A 22,500-nucleotide genomic window follows, 5' to 3' on the forward strand; every position below is an offset into this window, starting at 1 on the left:
CGGCCAGTTGCATGCTGGTCTATTAATATGATACCATTGAATTCATTCAAATAATGGAACAGTAGTTTCCATGAATGGTTGCACAGTAATGGTGCACTTCATAAATAAAAATGTGGAAAATTAACAGATTTATACTTTAGATGGAAACGTCTTGATTCTGTAATTTTTTTTTCACAATTAAAGCAATTGTTACAATCTGAATAAAACGAATTTTGATAGAGTGCACAGTGAATATGACATGAATACTACATAACGAGTCATGACTTCGTCAATAGATTGCTCAACCACTATTGCACAGAAAATACTGATTAATAATAAAGATTAATACTGCGAAAAATGCAGAATTTGTGGACAAAATTTCAATTCATCAAAAAGTAAAAAGTACTAGTTATTTAATGGGCAAACTGAAGTAAATTCCAGCAAGTAATTTTCCGCAGAAATTGCTCATTTTAGCACATTTCCATGGGGACAGACAAAACCTGTGCATCTTGATCAGAGCGGAGCTTGAGAGTTAGGAAAATCCCTTGCTATTTTTGTTTGAGTATGCATCAGATTGTCCATTAACATTCTGATGTGGCATTTCAGGAAAACACTAGAAACGGACTCTCATACATGAGACTTAAACTCAAATAGACTTAAACATAGATTGCACCAGCTATAATTGTACATACATGACCCTAATTTACATAGACAACAAGCGTGATGAAAAACGCTACTGTGAATAATATAAGCACCAAAAGTGGTGCAACTGTTTAGTCAATTCACCTCTCAGACTTCTTTGCCCATTTCCTTTAACACTTGAATACTGAAAGTCAGCAAAAGCAGAACCGTAATAATGACACAGACACTGAGTCCACGATCAGACCGAGGTGTGTTACCTGCTAGCATGCCGCCCCTGTTAGGAGATGTGATGCTGTTGTTTGTTGAGATCACTCCTCCAAACAGATCCTGCACTGGGTTGATGATGGGCTGGGTGCCGCGTCTGGTACCGTCCACTGGCGGACTTCGGTTGGGTGTGAAAGATGACTGGTTGGGACTAGAGTGATGTACTCCGGTGCCATCGTCCAGACTCCGGGAGCGCTGGCTGATCTCTTTGGGTTTACTCTTGGCTCCACCCATGGCCTAGGCCTGAAAAGAGACACTTTATTGTCATTCAGGTCAGGCTACAAAAAGTTGGGACACTGTACCAATTGAGAATAAAAAACGGAATGCAATAATTTACATATCTCATAAACTTATACTTTATTTAAAATAGAATATAGATAACATATCAATTGTTGAAAGTGAGACATTTTGAAATGTCATGCCAAATATTGGCTCATTTTGGATTTCATGAGAGCTACACATTCCAAAATATTTGGGACAGGTATAAGAGGCCGGAAAAGTTAAACGTACATATAAGGAACAGCTGCAGGACCAATTTGTAACTTATAAGGTCAATTGGCAACATGATTGAGTAAAAAAAGAGCCTCTCAGAATGGCAGTGTGTCTCAGAAGTCAAGATGGGCAGAGGATCACCAATTCCCCCAATGCTGCGGCGAAATATAGTGGAGCATTATCAGAAAGGAGTTTATCAGAGAAAAATTGCACAGAGTTTAAAGTTATCATCATCTACAGTGCGTAATATCATCCAAAGATTCCAAGAATCTGGAACAAAGGCCGGAAAACCATACTGGATGAGGTTGCATGAGTGTGTGTGGCATGGGCAGCTTACACATCTACAAAGGCACCATCAATGCTGAAAGTAGGGCCGGGACTCGATTAAAAAAAATAATCTAATTAATTAGAGGCTTTGTAATTAATTAATCGAAATTAATCGCATTTTAATCGCATATAAATATTTTACCTGAGAACAATGAGAAGTAATTTTTCACATGTATTTTTAGTATACCATTGAATAATGACTGAATACATAAGCTTAATCAACAAAATATTGTTTATTTATTTCAGTCCAGCAGACCAGTGCAATGTTTGCCATTAAGTGTAGCAAAAGCATATTTGTGATATTTGAGGCTCGATGTGCTGCGGTGATACGCTAATTCCTTGTTGTATAGCAGGGGTGTCCAATCCTGCTCCTGGAGGGCCACTGTTCTGCTGAGTTTAGCTCTAACCCCAATTAAACACACCTGTACCAGCTCATTAAGGTCTTATTAGGCATACTAGAAACTTTAGCAGTGTATTGAGGCAAGCTGGAGCTAAACTCTGCAGGACGTCAGTGGCCCTCCAGGACCGACTTTGGATACCCCTGTTGTATAGCTTGCACACAACCATGCTCTTGTCGACGCTTCCATCATTTCGTTTTTTAAAACTAAATTTCCCATCCACGGGGCCAAGCAAAGCGGTCTCATCAGCTTCTTCGTTCATGTTCACTATGGTTTGTTGTTTTCATGGTTGTTGTCGTGACTCATGAGCGCTAGTTGGTGTTCCAGTATAATCGGTCCGTCAAAACTCATTCATTGAAAAACGTTCCGCGGGGCAAAAATAAGTGCGATTAATTTTTTTTTTTTTTTTTGCGTAATTAATTAACGCGTTAAAGTCCCGTAGTTAATTAATCTTAATTAACGCGTTAAAGTCCCGGCCCTAGCTGAAAGGTATATCCAAGTTTTAGAACAACATATGCTCCCATCCAGACATCGTCTCTTTCAGGGAAGACCTTGCATTTTCCAACATGACAATGCCAGACCACATACTGCATCAATTACAACATCATGGCTGTGTAGAAGAAGGATCCGGGTACTGAAATGGCCAGCCTGCAGTCCAGGAGTCGAAGTACTCTCAGAAGTGCTATTCCGCCATGCATTATAGTTCTCCTTTTTAATCCGCGTAGAAAAGCGCCATGTTTTATTTTATGTCATCATACTTGTCGTTCAACTATTCGTGTAACTGTATTTAAATAGAGAAAACGTGGAGGTGTTTGGTCGCTTCTAACTTGATCTCTGTTTGGTACCATAGTGAATGAACTGGGCTTAGGGAGCTAAGCTAAATGCTATCAGATTGTCACCGCGTGTCAGAGAGATTAAAAACACGCACTCAGACAGAAGAGGTATGTATCAACTCGTTTTAGTTAAGGGAAAAACATAGTTTAATATGAAAAAGCGGTGGAGTATCCCTTTAACCACTATCCCAGCCTACCAGTAACATACTTTACATTCATGAACTGAAGGATTTCATGTTGGACTTTTGATATGCACTTTTTTCTACATATATTTATATAAAAAATATATTGTTCTCAAAAATAACTTAACTTTTTTATCCAATTTGTAACATTAAAATACTTCAAACGAATATTTGACCTCCCTATTTTCCATCTATGTCGCTAGAGACCAGCCTGTTTTCATGATTTATGCATTAACTTAATGAATTATTAACCAACTACGCATGCAAGCAATATTCTGTTATTCCTTAAGTAACAAAAACAAACAGTGATACTAGTGCGCTGAAATATCTTTATCTGGAGAGTTATATAGTGTTATAATCTCATTACTGCACTCTTCAACCACTATATATATTAAAATCCAGGTAATTTTATTCAAGTAGATTTTACATTTTCTTTATATAAAAAAATTGAGTGTTGGCTAAGCATGCACTCACTGCCATAACTCACTGCCAAAGCTCATGTCATAGGTTGCCAGGGCATCACTATATGGTTGCTAGGGTGTCCTGGATAGTGCTTTTAGGAGAATCAATGAGAAAAAAATGGATGGGGCTTCATTTTATTCATCACAAATTGGTGATTGGATCTTGAAAATTGAGACGTTTAAGACTGGATTTTGATTAAATATTAAGAATATTACTATTTTGACATGCACAGTCTCAATAACACCAGGAATGTATATTAAAAATAGGCTGCAAAATGCACTTCTATACTTGCCATTAGGGCTTCTGCCTAAGCAAGCAGGATTAATACAACGTCACAGATTCCTAAAAAAAAAGAAAAAAAAAGAAAGAATGCCTGGCATGTGAATTTTACACAGACACATTTGATCAAAGTGAAGCATTACAGAAACCAAGTGGCCGCAGATTGTGTGACCCACGGGAGCCTGAGGTTGTGTTCAGTGCACTTTAACCTCACTTTAGCCGAGGACAGGAGCGCTCAGCTGTTTCCTCTCACATACCAGTAACAGCCGCTGCAATATGATCCCCAACACACACACACACACACACACACACATTCTTCCACATGTCATACTGTCTGTCTGCCAGTAGAGTAACACACATTCTTTGAGGGACAGACAGAGACGATTTCCCATCCACCCACACAAACCTCACTCAACACACACTTCTTTACAGTCCTTAGCTCTCTGTAAACGCTCCTCACCCGTGCAGAACAAGCCTCCTCTTGCCCACGGGGTGATAAATTCTCCACAACGAAACTTTCTTTTCCTAGAAACCCCAGAGGACTGGCAGCTCATGGCGAAGCATCTCTTAGAGGAGCTGTAACAGGCCCAGTGGAGTGGAAGTAATCACAGCCGAGCAGTGTAAATGCGGGGTCAGGGAGCGGCCGAGGGCCTGGAGCCCTTCAGGAGCGCTGCCGTCCAAAGGAGCTTTCACTAGAGACCTGCGCACTTCAGGTTCACTGGCAGTGCCATGAACCGTACAGTCACAAGACTGGAGTTATAAGGAGAGTGCGCAGATATACCATCAAAGACCTGCACTGACCGTGAAACTATAGATTATTGTTATTTTTTTTCATGACAGAAGGCCTGTCCACATCGATTCTAATGCAACTAAATGACGTAAAAGTCTGTGTTTACAAACTACTATTACGCAAAACTGCAGCTTACTCTTTACGTCTTCCGAATGAATTGTTCATCGTCAAAAAGAAAAAAAGATTATACGGACTGAAATGCAGAGGAAAAGCAAAACATAACAACAAAATAAAAAGCTAAAACAACTATTAAAATAAAAAAGCCAAGAGGCTACATAAAACCAAAAATAAGTCCCTGTGAAAAGTTTTTCCAGAAAAACTGAAAGAGAAAGAAACAACTGCTCATTAGTATGTCCTCGACCATATGGGCTCCAGATGACATTAATGTTTCATTTATGGATGCTACTATACCATTCAGTATCAAGGGAAAACTACAGTAGCATCCTGCGACAGCATGTTAGTCCAATGAATGGAGCTCTATCTGTAAGTAGCAGAGTGAATTTACTGACACACTGACAACACTAAACCACAGCGAGATGAATCAGGGTGAACTCTGGGTAATCAAAGAGGAACTCATGCCTCACTAATGTCCAGCCACAATAAAAAACTCATTAAAAGCAAAGGCACAGCCACATTAAAGGCTAATCTAATTTGCCATGCGAGGTGTGAATGTTTGGCTCTGATTGATGCCGGCGGCGGCGTCCGGGAACGACCTTTTCGAGGTTCGCAATGTGATGAAAGATCATCGGAGGAAGGATTCTGACATTATGTAAAGCATCATTGATCTATGGTAAACAACAAGTGGAAACAGGACGTTCATTCATTGAATTAATGCGGTGTTGTGTCAGTGGATTATGAAGTCTGGCTGACAGATACAGTCGTTATGAACAAATGTATCATTGAAAGGACTATATGAACAACAAAACCCCAGAACAATGGTTAACAACAAGTAGGCTATATCTTGTAGGTTTTCTAAATAAATAGCTTTAAAAGTTGCTGGGTGGTTACTTACTGATCCAAAAGTCCAACCATTATTCTAAATGCTCTGAAAGTTGTACAAGGTATCATTATTATTCATAAATCAAGCAATATTGGTAATGTTTGCCACAGCCATATCACCCTGTAGCCCAAAGCCGTGTTTCCACCGCAGGAACTTTTCCCAGGAACTTTGGTGTGGAACTCTGTGTGTTTCGACTGCAGGAACTAGGGTCTAAATTAAGTTCCGGGTTAATATTTACCCCTCCAAACAGCCCTGCTCGCAAGGTAATAATTTTTTAAAGTTCAGGAACTTTCGAGGGCGGGACTTGGGCGCTGAACGTGGTGATTGGTTGAGCTCACGCAGCATTTTATTTCAACCGGGATTAAGGGTTAGGGTCTTTTGCAAGGTTCGTTCTGCATTCAGTAAATATCAGTCTTGCTCTCTGTCTGATGGCGCGTTTGTCTGATGGACCGTTATTTCACGGTCAATGTCCGTAATAGCTGATAATTTCACCATGTAAACGACCTGACCCTATTACTTTTGAGTGTGCGTCCTTAAATGACGTGACAGCGCGTGCCGCAATCACACCAGGCTATAATGTCGACAAGAGAGGAAAGTACATTTTTGTAGTGTAAACTTTTTATTTCGTAAGAAGTTATGAAGATAATGCTGGAAAAATGACACAGACATAACCTGGCTACACCCTCTCATCTTGACAGCGTATATTGTCCTAAGCAGTTTTTACTTCAACTGCGCCGGACAGAAGACTTAATTTTTTCTGATTATGTTTCTGAGATGATTATTACACTTTACAACAAATAAGTTAAATAGCTTATATAATACCATATTAGTCCTGGTGGCCGTTAAGAGTTGCTATGGGTACAGTTAACACATTCCAGCTGGTGGACATTTTTGATGCGGCTGACAAACTGGTCACAAAATGATTGCGATTGAAAGTTAGCACATGTAAACCCCAGCTCGGTTTAGATAACGTCTCACTACACTTAATCTTTCAATCGGAATGAAAAGTGCTGGAAGCGGTGTTCGTGAGGTTAGTGAGGTTTAGGGGTGTGAGTGTAACCGACGTAGGCTAGAATGAGCTGTGTGTGTAAACCTCACTCCTCTGATCTCAAGTGGCGAGTCAGCGGCTGCGGTCTATAGCGTCCTTGTTAGCGAGCTTGCCTCCCACGTCGAAGACCTGTTCTGAGTGTGCCGCACAAGTCCTGAAAAGTGAAGCCAAAACTTTCAATCACCCTCAGGTGGCTGGACGCAGTATAGCTCACAAACCCCCCCTTCTCTATGTAATCGAATGGGACATGAGACAAACTAAACAAGCAAATTACACTTCACACAAAGATGGTTTCTGTCATCATGCTGATGTTAGTTCAAAGTGTTGTTTTTTTTTATACATTTAGTTTTCGTTAGTTATTTGATGCTATAAAAACGAGGGTATGATGTCATGATTGACAGCTTCTCTGAGTGAAGTCACCACTGAGGCACCAAGATGATTTTCGGGAGGAGAGTGGATCTTCAACGTTAATTTCTACTTTCCATACCTGCTTATTTCAAACAAATGTAAATGGTTGTTCTGCAATAAACAAATCCGTGTGAGTGTGGGTGGGGCCTTGATATCACGGCCTCACTTCACGCTCACTAGTGCGCAGACTCGGGCTCCAAGATGTCAGCGCCTTTATTTGGACATTGGCGGCTTTTACAATGGAAGAGTGAAGGTGCGTCCATTTTATTTACAGTCTATGGAATCCCACTCCGAGCGGGTCAAGTAGGACTGGTTACATTTGGTGCCGTGACCCTGATTAAAGGACTGACTTAGATGTTACATAGGAAGGGCAACAGCTCACTGGTTTAAAAGGAAAGGAAAGGAATGTGGCATCATGTTTTCATAATTGTTTGTAGGCTAAATCAAAACCGAAACTAACACATTGCTAGTTATTCAATTATCTTTTTTTTTATCGGTTCAGAGGCACTCCACAACTTGTATACTTTGCCTATAAGGAGGACTGGCACTGCATGGCACTTCTCGTAAAAGATAAGGGGTTTAACTCCTGTGTCCTGGCCAAATTTCCTCACTGAATTGGCTTGATCACTTTCTTCCTCTCCACCTATAGTTGGTGTGCCGTGAGCTCACTTGTGCTGTTGCATCATCAAAACTAGTGGTATGACCACATTGGTGGTGGTTGATGAGAAAACCCCTATATGATTGCAAAGCTCTTTGCGTTTACAGCAGTATATATATATATTAAAGTGCTATATAAATGCCTTATTTATTAATGTTTGACTCTGCAACATCATTACAAAATACAGCAACAACATTTTTGATAAATCTCTTCATATTTGAAAGATCAGCCTCAAACTTTTCACAAGCACTCATAAATCTGAGATTAGAGCAGGGAATAATCCAATTTAATCCAAACACAAATTAGGACCTGATTTCTATCCCACTGTGCCCAGGACAGGATGTTAGATTTCTGTGGCGTACCAATGAAGGGACTGGAAAAAACAAACTCTCATTTAACCTCGCCTCTGGCAAACTAAACCACATCTCACATAAATTGCTTGGCTGTATGTGACAGCATAGCGTTGGTTTTTGGTGCTTTAATTGGTTAACTCTGGTGGTCCCACGGCTGAAATGGAAAAAAATGAAAAGAAAAATAATCCCTTGACATAGTGTTTTTTTTTTCCTTCTCAAATTTGTGTGTTCTGCCTTCAATAAGCATTGGATGAAAATCCCTCGCTATTTGAAATGAAATATAAATGATTAGGGGCACAGTACATATATTAATAAATACATCCATTAATATATTAACCACATTTCCCGTAGTGTTGCGAGTCAGATATTTATATTTAATATTATATATATATATTTTTATATTAATATTATAAATATATATATATATTTCTATCAAAGTTATCTGACATTATCAAAATGAGATTGTTCTGACACAGTTAAACAGTTTGTCATATTTTCTAAACTATAGCGAATAAACTGTGATAATGTGAGACTGTATGTGTATGCTGTGTATAATTAGTATGTATATTTGAATACACACACGTAAGAATATTTATACTTATATTAAAAAAAGACTTGCACAGTATATAATATACAGTATATAATGAATTACACTCAACCAATCAGCTGTCAAAATTTAAGTATACAATTGGATAATACATATTTAGGTCAACCAATGACCAAGCAAAGCTTAATTTTGTTCAGTCTGTGGTGTAAAAGGTCACACTAGCATTTAAAGAAAAAACAAGTCAAAAAACATGGTCAGGTCAATGTATCTGGATAATTTTAGTCCAAAATTTGTATATATTTTACTGGTAGTCACTGTATGAAGATTGTTTGGGTCAGTTTACCTTACTTTGCTATCCTCAATTACATAAATTAACTATAGTGTTCTGTACCTACTAGAAAAACTACTTTTGGTTTGACTGTGTATTAATGTAAACACAAACTTTTATTTTGGATGCGATTAATCGATTTGACAGCACTAATATATTTTAATATAGGAGATGACTATTTCATTTTAATAAAAATAATCATCATTTCTATTTCTGTCTACAGTATCTAGGTGTGTGTATATCTCTATTTTTGTGGGTGTACAAATACAGAACATGCCCTAAAATAGTCCCTAACATGGGAACAAAACCTAAAATCACTCACACACACACACACACACACACACACACACACACACACACACACACACACACACACACACACACACACACACACACACACACACACACACACACACACACACACACACACACACACACACACACACACACACACACACACACACCATGGCTGGCTCTCATCTGCGAGAGGGCAAAGTCTCATGTCACATGTGGAAACAGGGTGAGAGGCTGTTACCTAACAGCTGAGGAGATTCCGACAGATCGGATGAACCGGAGACGCCCCATCCCCCTCAGCGTTACGGGGACAGGCTCTGATTTCTAAGGGAAGGCAGAGGATTGATTCTTGAGCGCTGTGAGAGACAGATGGCTCAGAGTGGAGTACAGTGAGCAGAGAGGGTCAGTATGTGGGGGTGGGGGGTCAATATTTCCCCCCTCCGGCCTCGTCTCTGCACTGAAGATCAGCTGGGGTGTTTAGCCTAGCCCGTTTCAACCGGGACTAGCTGGTACACGTATACTGTACAGTTATACACAACCACAAACAAAGTAACAGAGACATGACTGAAACTGGCATACAAAAGAAGTCTACATGCCTGGACGTGTGCTTCACACATACATATATACAGGCTATACCTTTATATATTTCATCTTCCAGATTACCATTAGCCATTATTTTTCAGTTCTATAAAAAAAAATCTCACGTGAGCTCAGCCGGATAAAACAAAAGCGTCCATTGTTCTCAACACATCGAGCCTTGCAATCTGGAGTGTGAGATACTATTCACTAGTCTGTTGCCATGCAGTCAGTTATAATTCCTCTTTTTAAGGTCCTGTCAGACGAACCAAAACCATCGCTGAATTACACACAAGCATCCAAATACTCCCAAACTCCAGCAGAAACATGAAACGTCACAAACATTCCCATCATTCAGACTGGGTTAGCTGTCAGCGAACGTGTGAACGTTCTCACCCGGACCTCCTGAGGATGAGGAAAACACCTGCAGACAGCGAGCGAGGGAGAGTCCGACCCGTGATGAAAGGCTTCGGATTCGCTTAATTATGCAGGAGGAAAGCCAGAGGATTCATGAATCCCACATACTTCCCAGGGGTTTGAGCAAAACAGGAATTACAGCTCATCTTGTTCGTGAGATCTTATTCTCCTTTCTTTTATCAGATGAAGATATTTGAGATCTGTTAATCTGTCTGCAGAGGCTGTGATTTGTGATGTGGTGAAACATCATAAAAACCTGCACATTATAATTTGGCCAAAAATAACTAAATGCACTGAATTTCTTATTTATTGTGCTTCGAGTTTATAGTGAGTGTGTATGCAAATCATAATGATATTGTATGAATCAGTCAAAGCTTTTCCAATGCAATTATGTTATGGAGCGAGGCATATAGAGTTACCTACCAGTGTTAATTTACACTCTAAAAACTTTGGGTTGTTTTAACCCAATTTGGGGTCACATACGGGCAAACCCAACCGTTGCGTGAAACATTATATAAAACATTGTTTTAACCCAAAGCCTGGGTTTGACTAGCCTAGAAATCTAGACGCACCCTAGCGGCAGCAAATTTAATTTGCCCGTGTGGTCTAGCAACTCTCAATTCCTATCTGAGCTGTATTCCTCAGAATCTGTACGGGCCAATCACATCGTGTATAGAGTCGGCGGGCGGGGCCACAATGACGACGGCCGAGTTGCGTTTGCGTGCTTCTAGTAACACAGAAACTGGCGAACGGCGGTCTTTCGAATCAGCTCTGCCCGCGCCTCCGGAAGACTTGGAGTTAAGCTTTCCTCTGAGAAAAGAACAAAGAGCGGCACTGAAGTCATTCTTAAAAAGGGAAGATGTGTTCGGAGTTTTGCCGACCGGATACGGAGAATGTTTAATCAGTCAGCGAGCTCCCCTTCACCGTCGTTGCTCCGGTTGGTGTAGCGCTATCCTATCGCGTGCAGAGGGAGTTTGAAAGACAACCGTTTATCCCGCCCCTCGGATTGAGCTGTCTATGGGGAGTTTCCAGACCAAACATCTTGATGTGGGTCTGGCTTGTCAGGCTAGGGTTTGACCATATGTGACCCAAATTTGGGTTGAAACAACCCACAGTATTTTGAGTGTAATATTATTTATACCATATTATAGTAATTAAGAATATTTTGAACTAGCTTTTTTTGTTGTTTTTGCTTTCGTTTTAATTTTATTTTCAGTTGTATTAATTTTGCATCTTTATATATATTTAGCTTTAATAAAAGGCACTAAAGACGTCGTTAAAAGTCCATCTCACTATAATGGCTCTACAATAATTTTATGAAGCGACGAGAATAGTTTTTGTGCGCAAAAAAACTAAATAGCGACTTATATAATGTAGGGGTGACCCCGAATAGTCGAAGATTTCGATGCATAGACATGCGGAGCCAGATTAAACCACCGATCAGTCGAATCTTCGCGGGTGTTATGAAGCGAGGATCATACCATTTTGGCAATATGGAGGTGCTCAACATTTTAAAGACGCTGATGCTGTGCTGAGCTTCGTGTCGTGCCTTTAAAATTCGAACACATGCTTTCAATGAGTGTACACGCACCACACTGTAAAAAAAGGCAATTTTAGAACTTTTGCAGTACAATCGACTTGGATGTTTAAGGAATTTAACTTAAATTATGACTTTAAAAAATGAGTTACATCTTATATAACTAATAAAAACAAGATTAACATTTCTTAACTTATTTTGATGAGTTAAATAGTTATTATGACTTATTTTGATAGTGTTTTACAGTGCAGTGGCGGCCTTCGCTGCCTGTCGACTCAGGAAGTTTTTTCAAATCCTGCCACGCCGCAAAGCGTCATTTCAAGGTCTTATATTAAATTTATATTATATTTCCCTCAAATCGTCAATGTATACTGATTTTACCTTGAGCTACAAGATACACCCATTGTGCAGCTCTTCTGTCAGAAGTCGATTCAAAGTTGAGCTTGCGCTAATGTACGCGTCTGGTGTGAGATCCCTGAGACACGGCGCTGAGCTTAGCGTCCGGTGTGCGACCCCCTTTAGGCACAATCGGCTTAAGAACGTGCATGTAAACGCACTGAAAGTGTTCTTTTCCTCTCTAAGCAGGTATTTTTTTTAGGTTTATTTATCAAAATGTTCTTTTATATATTTGTGTGATGTTCTGTATTTTGATCGTGGCTTTAAGAAGTTATAAGAAAACGGTTTTACGAATGTTTATCCACCACATTACCTTTTATTTAAACCTAAATAAGAACACCATTGTCAGTTCTTCTGTCAGTTGGCAGGCAGTTTTGGTCGCTTTATTAAAATTTGTTGCTGTGTGCAGTGTGTAAAGGAAAATAAAATTAGTTTTACCCGTCTGCTGACTAGTGTCGTGCCCCTCCCAACCCATTCACACAAACTGTCATTCGACCATAGAAAGATTCGACAATTCTGATTCGAATGTGTAAATCCTTAGTTGGGGACACCCCTAATATAGTGATGGGCTGATTTCAAAACAAAGCTTCGAACCGTTATGAATCAGCATGTCGATTTAGGATTCGGATTGCGTGTCACAAACTGCTGAAATCACGTGACATTGGCGATCCGAATCCTAAATTCAATACGCTTATTCATAACGGTTCGAAGCTTTGTTTTGAATTTGGCCCATAACTATACTAAGTTGTTATTTAGTTTTTTTGCACACAAAAACTATTCTTGTTGTTCATTAAATGATTGTAGAGCGACTGTAGTGAGATGGGCTTTGTAACGACGTCTTTACTGCCTTTAAGGGTCTTGAGAGAGGAAATGACATTGGTGTCAATGAAGGCCTTTCATTTGTGTTCCGAAGATGAACGGAGGCCTTACGGGTGTAATAATTAATGACAGAAATTTCATTTTTGGGTGAACTAATACTTTAGCTCCAAGTCTTCTATAGTCTCGACCAAAGCCGATTTGAAAGACCGTTGTTTGCCAGCTTCTTTTTTTTAAAAGTTGCACACAGAACCGTCGCAACTCTGCCGTCATTATGTTAAGCCCGCCCAGCGACTCTATGCACGATGTGATTGGCCTCCTGACTAGATTTAGTTTTTTCAAACTCGTAAGCCAACGGTGAGTTGCTAGTGTAACGGAGGCCAGCTAGTAGTTGCTGTGCTAGTAAACCTCACTCCTCTGACCTCAAGAGACGCTCTAGCGACTGACACTAGAGGTTGCAGCCTTTAGCCTCCTTGTTAGAGAGTCCGACTCTCATGCCTGCGGACCCGGGTTCAAATCCCCCGGTCCGAACAGTAGGGGTTACACTAGACTACCCTGCCTGCAAATCTGCGTCTAGATTTCTAGGCTAACATTTGTCAACTTTTTCCAACTACTGTTTCTATTTTAACTTTCATTTCAATTAACAAAAACAATCAAAATGTTCAGGCTTATGCTTCTATTTGTCATGATTCTGTATCTTTGTTTTGTATGGTCTTTTATGTTGAAGTGCATTCTCTGTTCTCATTGATTCCATCTTCCGTTTCTGTCCCTCCTAAAATTAAGAACCGATTCTGAACTGCCAAAATGAGTTGTCAGCAATTCCAGTCCCACTTCCAGTTACATACCTACATAATGTAAAACATTTGCATAATGCCAGCCTACGGTCTTCATTGGCTGCCTGTGAACAATGTCTACTTTAACCATCAAACACTGCAGTTGTAGCTGAGACTGGAAGAGTTTGGTTTGTGTCAACATATCGTGAAGACAGTTTTCAGCACTGCAAATTCACTTCCCACGCACTTCCAAAGCATGAGGCGCTGGAATTAATACGGCAAAACCGACGCCATTGTTACTGTTTGTAACACTGTGTATCAAGTGCTGTGGAAGATCTGGGGCCTATTGCACAAAACTAGGATAAGAGATTAAGCCGGGATATCTTTCTGGCTCAATTTATTCGTTATCGTTCTTGGTGTTAGTGCCTTCAGGGTACACGACAGCAGTGTACTAAATTTTGCATACAGATGACAAGATCCCAAAAATATCCCGGCTTAATCCCTTATCCTAGTTTTGTGCAATAGGCCCCTGGAGCTAAAATTCAGATATGGTAATGTACAATCTGTTTACAACACAAACTGTAAGAGGTCAACCAATCAAGACAGACTGGATCGTCTGACCAATCAGAGCACATTAAGCTCTCAGAAAGGAGGCGTTTAAAGAGACTGAATCCTTTACTGAACTTTTTTTCAGACACTTTAAGATAATAGGTTATATGCAATGCATATTAAAGGGCTTTTTCATATCAAGCTATGTTATTCCCTTAACTAAAACGAGTTGATACATACCTCTCTCGTCTGAGTGCGTGCTTTTAAACGCTTTGACGCGCGGTGACGATCTGATAGCATTTAGCTTAGCCCACTAAGCCCAGTTCATTCACTATGGTACCAAACAGAGATCAAGTTAGAAGCGACCAAACACCTCCACGGTTTCTCTATTTAAATACAGTTACACGAATAGTTGAACGATCAAGTTGGATAAAAAAATAAAACGTGGCACTTTTCTAAGTGGATTAAAAGGAGAAAAAAGTAAAAAGTCCCGGCTGAAACATCCTCCCCCCTATTAACAGAAATGAGAGAGGGAGATGTGAGGGAGGATATTTCAGCCGTGACTTTTTACTGCACCGAGTCAAAGTACTCTCAGAAGTGCTATTCCGCCATACATTATAGTTCTCCTTTTTAATCCGCGTAGAAAAGCGCCACGTTTTATTTTATGTCATTATACTTGATCGTTCAACTGTTCGTGTAACTGTATTTGAATAGGGAAACCATGGAGGTGTTTGGTCTCTTCTAACTTGAGCTCTGTTTGGTACCATAGTGAATGAACTGGGCTTAGTGGGCTAAGATAAATGCTATTGCGCATCAGAGAGATTCAGTGCACGTACTTAACGAGAGAGGTATATATCAACTCGTTTTAGCTAAGGGAATAACATAGTTTAATATGAAAAAGCGGGGGAGTATCCCTTTAAGGAGAAAATTAAAGTGTTTTTAACTTTGGATGCATGTTAAAGGTGCACTATGCAGCTTTCGTCCACTGGAGGGCGCCTATTCAAAACAAATCGTAGTTTGATGACGCAAAGTGTCAGCGCAGCATCTTGGGAGATGTGGTCTTCACCTCACAGCCGGTGGAAAATAGGACTCGGGCAGAAATCACGTTCATGCATGCGGTTATTAACGTTACTGTAGTATAAAGCAGAGCAGGATCGAGTGTTATGGACCTGAGCACAGCTGCTGGAGCGATTGTTAAACAAATACCCGCCTCGCGAATACCGGGACTTTTATTATGACGGGACGGGACACATTCGCCGGGCGCCTGCACAGATCCGCTCTTCCGGTTGTGATTTTGAGGTAATGTTACTCTGTTTATCGTATTAGATACATTTAAGTGTGTTTAAAACGATGTTATGACGTTACTCCGTGCGTTCACTTGTTCACACTGCTAAGAGTAAAGCGCTCCTGCCAAATAAAACCCGAAACCGAGGGTAGCGCAGATATGACGCAATTGACAGGCGACTCCCTCAAATGCAATGCTGAAACGTCCCGGTCCTTGGTTAAAATAGAAATTTTCTCACAATTTACAAATAGTTGGAAACTTCTGGGATATTGTAGGTACTCAACTGAACAAAATATATAACACTGGCCTAGTGGTTTTTGGATATTTTACTGCAAAAATACTACATAGTTCACCTTTAACCTGTTGTAGGAAGAAAATTAGAACCTTTAAAATAGCTCAAATTAAAAGAAGTCATTTGAAATCCTAAATTTAGTCATAGCAATGGAATATTGAATATCTCAACATTTCTACACCTCATGCTGTTATTTTACCGTCACAACATTTAACGCAAGCTGTATTTTTCTCCCCTTTCCCATCACAGTCAGGCCAACAGGTGCCAGACGGCCAAAGATATCCATCTTGTTATTCCTGCATTTGCATGGTTAACATCAAACGTTTCATTAATAGTGGATAAGCTCCTTTGGTACGAGTTGGATGGCAGCGTCTAAGCCAGAGAAAACATGTGGGTGAAAGTGTTTAATTCACTTGCTGAGAAAAGTCGAACTGGAAAAGCACCTGAAACCACACTAGGACAGAGCAGCAGTGGCGTGAGAGGGAAATAAAAACCCTCAAGTTTAGCAGCTGAGGTTGTCATGTTATGCTGTGTTTTTTTTCCGAGGTCTTATGGCCACATCATACGACCTTTTATGACCCAAATATGTGGCAAACTATAACCAAATCACACTTGCATTACATATGATTCTACTAACTTATTTTCATTTGCCTGCTGACAGCCTAATTGTGACTCATTTGACTCAGTTCATTCATTCAGCAAAGTCTTATTGTAAATCATAGTGCCATAAGAATATGACTCATTAAAAATAAATTGATCTGATATAGATATATTTTTAAAAGATATGCACTACCATTTCATTTAATGTAGCCTTGCTGAATAAAATATATATTTTTTTAAAGGTAGCGTATATCTATGATGTTTGGATTAGTAATTAAATAATACAACATTAAAAAAACATCACACCACAAGTGTATGCAATACATAAAATGTTTTAACTATAAGATGTCAAAAATCCTTATAGATGTGGACATAAAGATTTGGAGTTTGGGTATATTTTATATTAACATGCTTACTGTATTTACTTGAAGGGAAGTTGGATGCTTTACCACGTTATACAGCATCCCAATCAAGCTCTAATCTTAACGCTTGTTCTGGAGAGAGATTATCAACCTCTATACTGTAATCACTATGCCATGATAACTGGCCCCCATCTGGGACTAGAATCCAACTCGGACACAAATTCAGGACAGGACTGTAGGAATTACAATACAAGCAGACTGAACTGTTATGTATTTCTAGATTTGCCTTTACTAGAGGTGCCATTACTGAACAGTCAATAGTCAGTTTTCTCATTCAGGTAATCTGTGGTAATGGTGGAGTTTGAAGAGTCTCCTGAATAAATGAATTGCGGTTGATATGTTTACAGCTTGCTACGTCAATAACGACACATCAGGTAACTCTATGGTCCACCTTAGTACAGATGTTTCTTACTGCCACAGTAATGCAACATTATATGTTAAGTATGCTCAATACGGCTGTGCACTTGTAAAGCCAAGCAAATCTATACTTCGAATGCAATGCAAGGCCCTGTTTACACCTGGTATTAAGATGCTGGTCGAACGGATCACAACAGTGGACACGTGAGCATCAGAACTGGACCACGGAGCAATAGAGGAAGATGGCCTGGTCTGATCTCATGTTTTCTTTTACATCATGTGGATGGCCAGGTGCGTGTGCGTCGCTTACCTGGAGAACACATGGCACCAGGATGCACTATAGGAAGAAGGTAAGCCAGCGGAGACAGTGTGATGCTTTGGGCAATGTTCTGCTGGGAAACCTTGGTTCCTGCCATCCATGTGGATGTTACTTTGACATGTACCACCTACCTAAGCATTGTTGTAGACCATGTACACCCTTTCATGGAAACCGTATTCCCTGGTGGCTGTGGCCTCTTTCAGTAGTGCACTGCCACAAAGCAAAAATGTTTCAGGAACGGTTTGAGGAGCACAACAATGAGTTTGAGGTGTTGACTTGGCCTCCAAACACCCCAGATCTCAATCCCAATCGAGCATCTGTGGGATGTGCTGAACAAACAAGTCCAATCCATGGAGGCTCAACCTCAGAACTTACAGGAATTAAAGGATCTGATGCTAACATCTTGGTGCCAGATACCACAGCCAGATACACAATATTACCATAAACTATTTTCAAAACTAAGTTTCTAACGGTTATGAATAAGCGCATCGATTCATGATTCGGATGGCCAAAGTCACGTGATTTCAGACACGCGATCCGAATCATGAATCGATACGCTAATTCATAACGGTTCGAAACATTGTTTTGAATTCAGCCCATCACTATACAAGTCGTAATTTAGTTTTTTTGCGCACAAAAACTAATTCTCGTCACTTCATAAAATGATTGTAGAGCCACTGTAGTGAGCTTCGTAACGGCGTCTTTAGTGACTTTATGAGTCTTGAGAGAGGAAATGACATTGGTGTCAATGAAGGCCTTTCTGAGCCATCGGACTTCAACAAAAATATCTTCATTTGTGTTCTGAAGATGAACGGAGGTCTTACAGGTGTCGAACGACATTAGGGTGAGTCATTAATGACAGAATTTTAATTTTTGGGTTAACTAACCCTTTAAATGAAAACCTATCCCTCAAATCTGATTGGATGATTGGAATGTGTTGTTCCAGGATCAACAAGGATGTTGATCCAGGAACATGCTCTATCTGGTGAAAACACATTCACTAGGAGGATATAGCTCAGACTCCATGTTTACAAACCTCCCCTCTTCTTCATGCATGCTTCCCTGTTACTGACAGTTCAGTAAATCATTACACAGGCTTAACAATGCTGCATGTGCACTACCTGCATAAACCTTATTAAGACCCCCTCAAAAACAAGAGAATATTTTAAGATTGATCCTGACATATTAAACAATATGTATTGACAGGAAGTCAAAAAGCTAGTTTCATTTGAAGAGCTCAGTGCATTGAATGTAAACATCCCCCCACACACCATCAAGATCTGACTAGACTTGTCTGGTCAGCGAGAAACACTGAGATGGGAGGCTCTCGAGTCAATATTTACTCCATCTGAGGGGACCGGGTCAAGGGTTGCCATGGAAGTGATTATTCAAATTCCAGGAGTGTCTGAACAGATGAACGGGAAGACGGGTGTCTTTGTGAGAGGTGGAAGGATCATGGCAAACAGCCAGACGGTCAGATAAGAATTTAGACCGTCTGTCTGGTCGGGCTGCTTTTCAGCACAGGATGATATTGGGTCGGTATTAACGTTCCCTTGAGTAATCACGACACAAATGAATCGGCCAGTCTACAGATAGTAGGTTTGCATAACCTCTTTGTAAAAATAAGTGACCATATGCTCCATAAACACGAAGCCATGGTGCTCATATGGGAAGTAAGGGATCAAATGCGGCCAATTTTCTTAAATTAAAAGAAAATTCTGTAATAATTTACTCACGTCACTCCAAAACCTCTATAACTATCTTTGTTTAGTGGAACGAAAAAGAGGGTTTTTGAAAAAAAATATCAATGTTCAAAATATTTTCTAAAAATATTTTCCACAACGGCGAGTAAATGACAGAAATTGTATTGTTTTTACTGAACTATATGTTCTTTAAAAACTTTAATCTTAAACACTCATTTTATAACACTGTTAAATGTAATCTTTAGAAAATATTAAAGGTGCAGTGTAGTCTTTTTGAGAATCTATTGACAGAAATGCAATATAATAATCATGTTAAAGATATAAAGACCAAACATAATGAACCGTTATGTTTTATTACCTTAGAATGTGCCATTTGTCTCTACATACACTGTGGGACCCTTTACAGTGAAGTCACCATTTTACGCCGCCATGTTTCTACAGTAGCCCTAAATGGACAAACTGCTCGCAATAATTTTCAAGTAAAATAATAAAAAAAGGTTAAAAAAATAACCTTTTTTTCTGAAGAAAACATAAGTGGTCCTTGTCTGATTTTATAGAGGTTTCCTAAATATGTTTAATGTACACTTATAATATAATACAATCATTATTAATGTACACTTATCATAGTTCACATTGTCCACACTACACTTGGACACGGGAGAGTATTTAACCCTTTGGCACATGGTGTGATTAAAGGGTTAGTTCATCCAAAAATTCTGTCATTAATTACTCACCCTCATGTTATTCCAAATCCAAATCTTCAGAACATAAATGAAGATATTTTTGATTAAACCTCAACGCTCCCTCATCCCTCCTTTAGACAGCAACACAATGACCACTTTCAAGGCCCAGAAAGGTAATCAAGGGGGTAATCTAGCACTCAGAAACTGTACCACCCATGGGGCGGCCATTGCTAACCAAGCCATCACCTGCTGTTAGCATCCCATTGACTCCCATTCATTTTTGAGTCACTTTGACAGTGAATAACTTTACATCTGAGGCGTTTAAAGACTCCATTTGTCCATTGTTTATTTCTAAAGAAACACAACAATGTATAAAAGACTCCATTACCTTGTATCTTACACTATCACCCCGTAGAAGCTGTTGTAAAAATAGGCTAACGATTGCGTCATAACCAACGCGACTCTGTCGCACAGTTGAGAAATTACAGTATAGACAGGAGGAGACGCTCAGAAACAATCTTTTACTGTCTATGAGACAGTCGGGGGATGTAGAGACAAAGTCTGATAAAGTCAAGGGGGAAGAATGGGGAGAAGCCCATAGTGAGACAAAAGCAACGAGACAAAACATTTAAACAACGTGATTTAGATTTCACTTTCCACAACTACTAGAAGACTTACAATTGTCAGACAGGTTGCTTACGTCACATCTGCGTCATCAAGCTCAGTCTGAGTCTGCGCAGTTCGCTCAGCCATCAGGAAGTGAGTGCTTCTAATTGACCTAACGTTGCGCCTTTGAAGTCTACGGGAACGCTCTGTCCATTTCTTTTACTGTCTATGAAGGTAATACATTGTTAAAATAGTCCATGTGACTTCAATGGTTTAACCAAAATACTTTTTGTGCGCAAAAAAAACCCTGAACAAAAATATCAACTTTATTCAACAATTTCTTCTCTTCCGTCACTCTCTTACACTCTTCACGTTGTTAGACTATTCCCACAGTGCAGCGCTTCCGGGTTCTACGGCACAATGCCGACTCACTATTGGCTGAGCACCACATGCATGCGTTGTGGTGCTGAGGAGAATCACGTAAGAGATGAAACTGATGAATACAGTGGTTATTTTTGTTTGTTTTTTTGCGCACAAAAAAAGTGTTCTGTCCATGTGGGGTCAGAAAGCTCTAGGATTTCATCAAAAATATCTTGCTCGATGAATGAAAGTCTTATGGGTTTGAAACGACATGAGGGTGAAAAATTAAATGACATTAAATTTGGTTGAAATTCTTTAAAACATTCAGCGGATTATACAGACTATATACATTGATGTGTTGATTCAAAATCGATACACATTGTGTATAGGTATTAAGTAACTATAAAATGTACTCTGTTCTTCTCCCACTTAACAGACCACTTACTTTCTTGTATTTCAGGAGAAGTGGATGAACTGACGTGTTGTAAATCGTAAAGATCTGGCACAAACTAACACGGTGGCGCCCTTCACACACTGTAGATCAACTAATATGATCATTATAAATAGTAAAAAAAGGTGATACATTCTAAAATAATGGCGCCTTAAAAACCTCATCAGCTAGAATGAGTCAGCTAGTATATTTTAAACTTGTGTGTGGGTAAGGGTTAAGCACCTATTCCTAAAAACCTGTTATCACCCCTTAATCGGCTGCCAACACACATGAAATCATTTAAGGCCGAGCGGAAGATATCTGGGCCACTCACTGTGAGGAGCGGAAGCTTCTCTCTCGAGTGTGTCTGTAATCAGCCACGTGCGTCAGATCAAGCATGCGGCTTATATTTTACATGCTGAAGACAGCGTACCGACAGCATGTATTAATACATTTGCAAGTAAATGAATCTGAGTTTCTGTCGCTCATTTCCTTACTGCATTACATCTGAAAGTGTTCTGTCCCTCCCTAAACCTAAAGCCGGGAAACAACTCTCCGTAGAGGAATCCCCATCCATATGGGATGTAGTTTGTCTGGTATTCTAACATCACATTATTGCATATCTGAACAGTCCTAAAAATTACAGATTAAAAAGGAAAACAAATTGCTAAGCTAAATTGATATGTATGTAATGGTGTGTGACACTTAAATAAGACATTCAAATGATTTTATTTTTTACAACCGACGCAACGAAGCCATACATCATCAGTAGGCCACAATTAAAGTAATACCATTTTACTTAATGCCATCAAGCAGTGAATATCTTTTTATGCACATACAGCTGCAGGCAAACACTGCGACTTTAGCATTTTGTTTCTGGTTTACAAAGCGATCGTCTGTCACCTGCTACCACTGGTTTATTTAAATCTCAAATGTGGAATGAAGAAACTGGGAGTGCCTCTTGTTTTCTTCTGCTGAACTTGGCAACCTTTGCATTCAGAAAAAATAAGTCTGGTTGTATTTTCAGTGCTAAAAGCTATGTTTCCCTGATCAAATTAAGGGTTAAAAAGGAAAACATTGCACAGAGGTAAATCC

At 39.7% G+C, this 22,500-nt stretch overlaps 1 protein-coding gene across 4 annotated transcripts in view; it reads right to left on the reverse strand.

Moving 5' to 3' along the window:
* src (v-src avian sarcoma (Schmidt-Ruppin A-2) viral oncogene homolog) overlaps positions 1-22,500 on the reverse strand; it is a 68,887-nt gene that overhangs the window by 23,241 nt on the left and 23,146 nt on the right. For 2 of the 4 annotated variants that reach the window (XM_067445627.1, XM_067445624.1), the window contains exon 2: positions 879-1,128. In XM_067445627.1, the coding sequence (XP_067301728.1) occupies positions 879-1,119 (241 nt within the window). In that variant the 5' untranslated portion in view covers positions 1,120-1,128. Of the gene's footprint in view, positions 1-878; positions 1,129-3,871; positions 3,892-9,525; positions 9,691-22,500 lie in introns of those variants that run through there. The other 2 variants (XM_067445625.1, XM_067445626.1) reach the window with 2 other exon arrangements.

This window comes from Pseudorasbora parva, chromosome 6 (assembly GCF_024679245.1).
Source record: "Pseudorasbora parva isolate DD20220531a chromosome 6, ASM2467924v1, whole genome shotgun sequence".
NCBI lineage: Eukaryota > Metazoa > Chordata > Actinopteri > Cypriniformes > Gobionidae > Pseudorasbora > Pseudorasbora parva.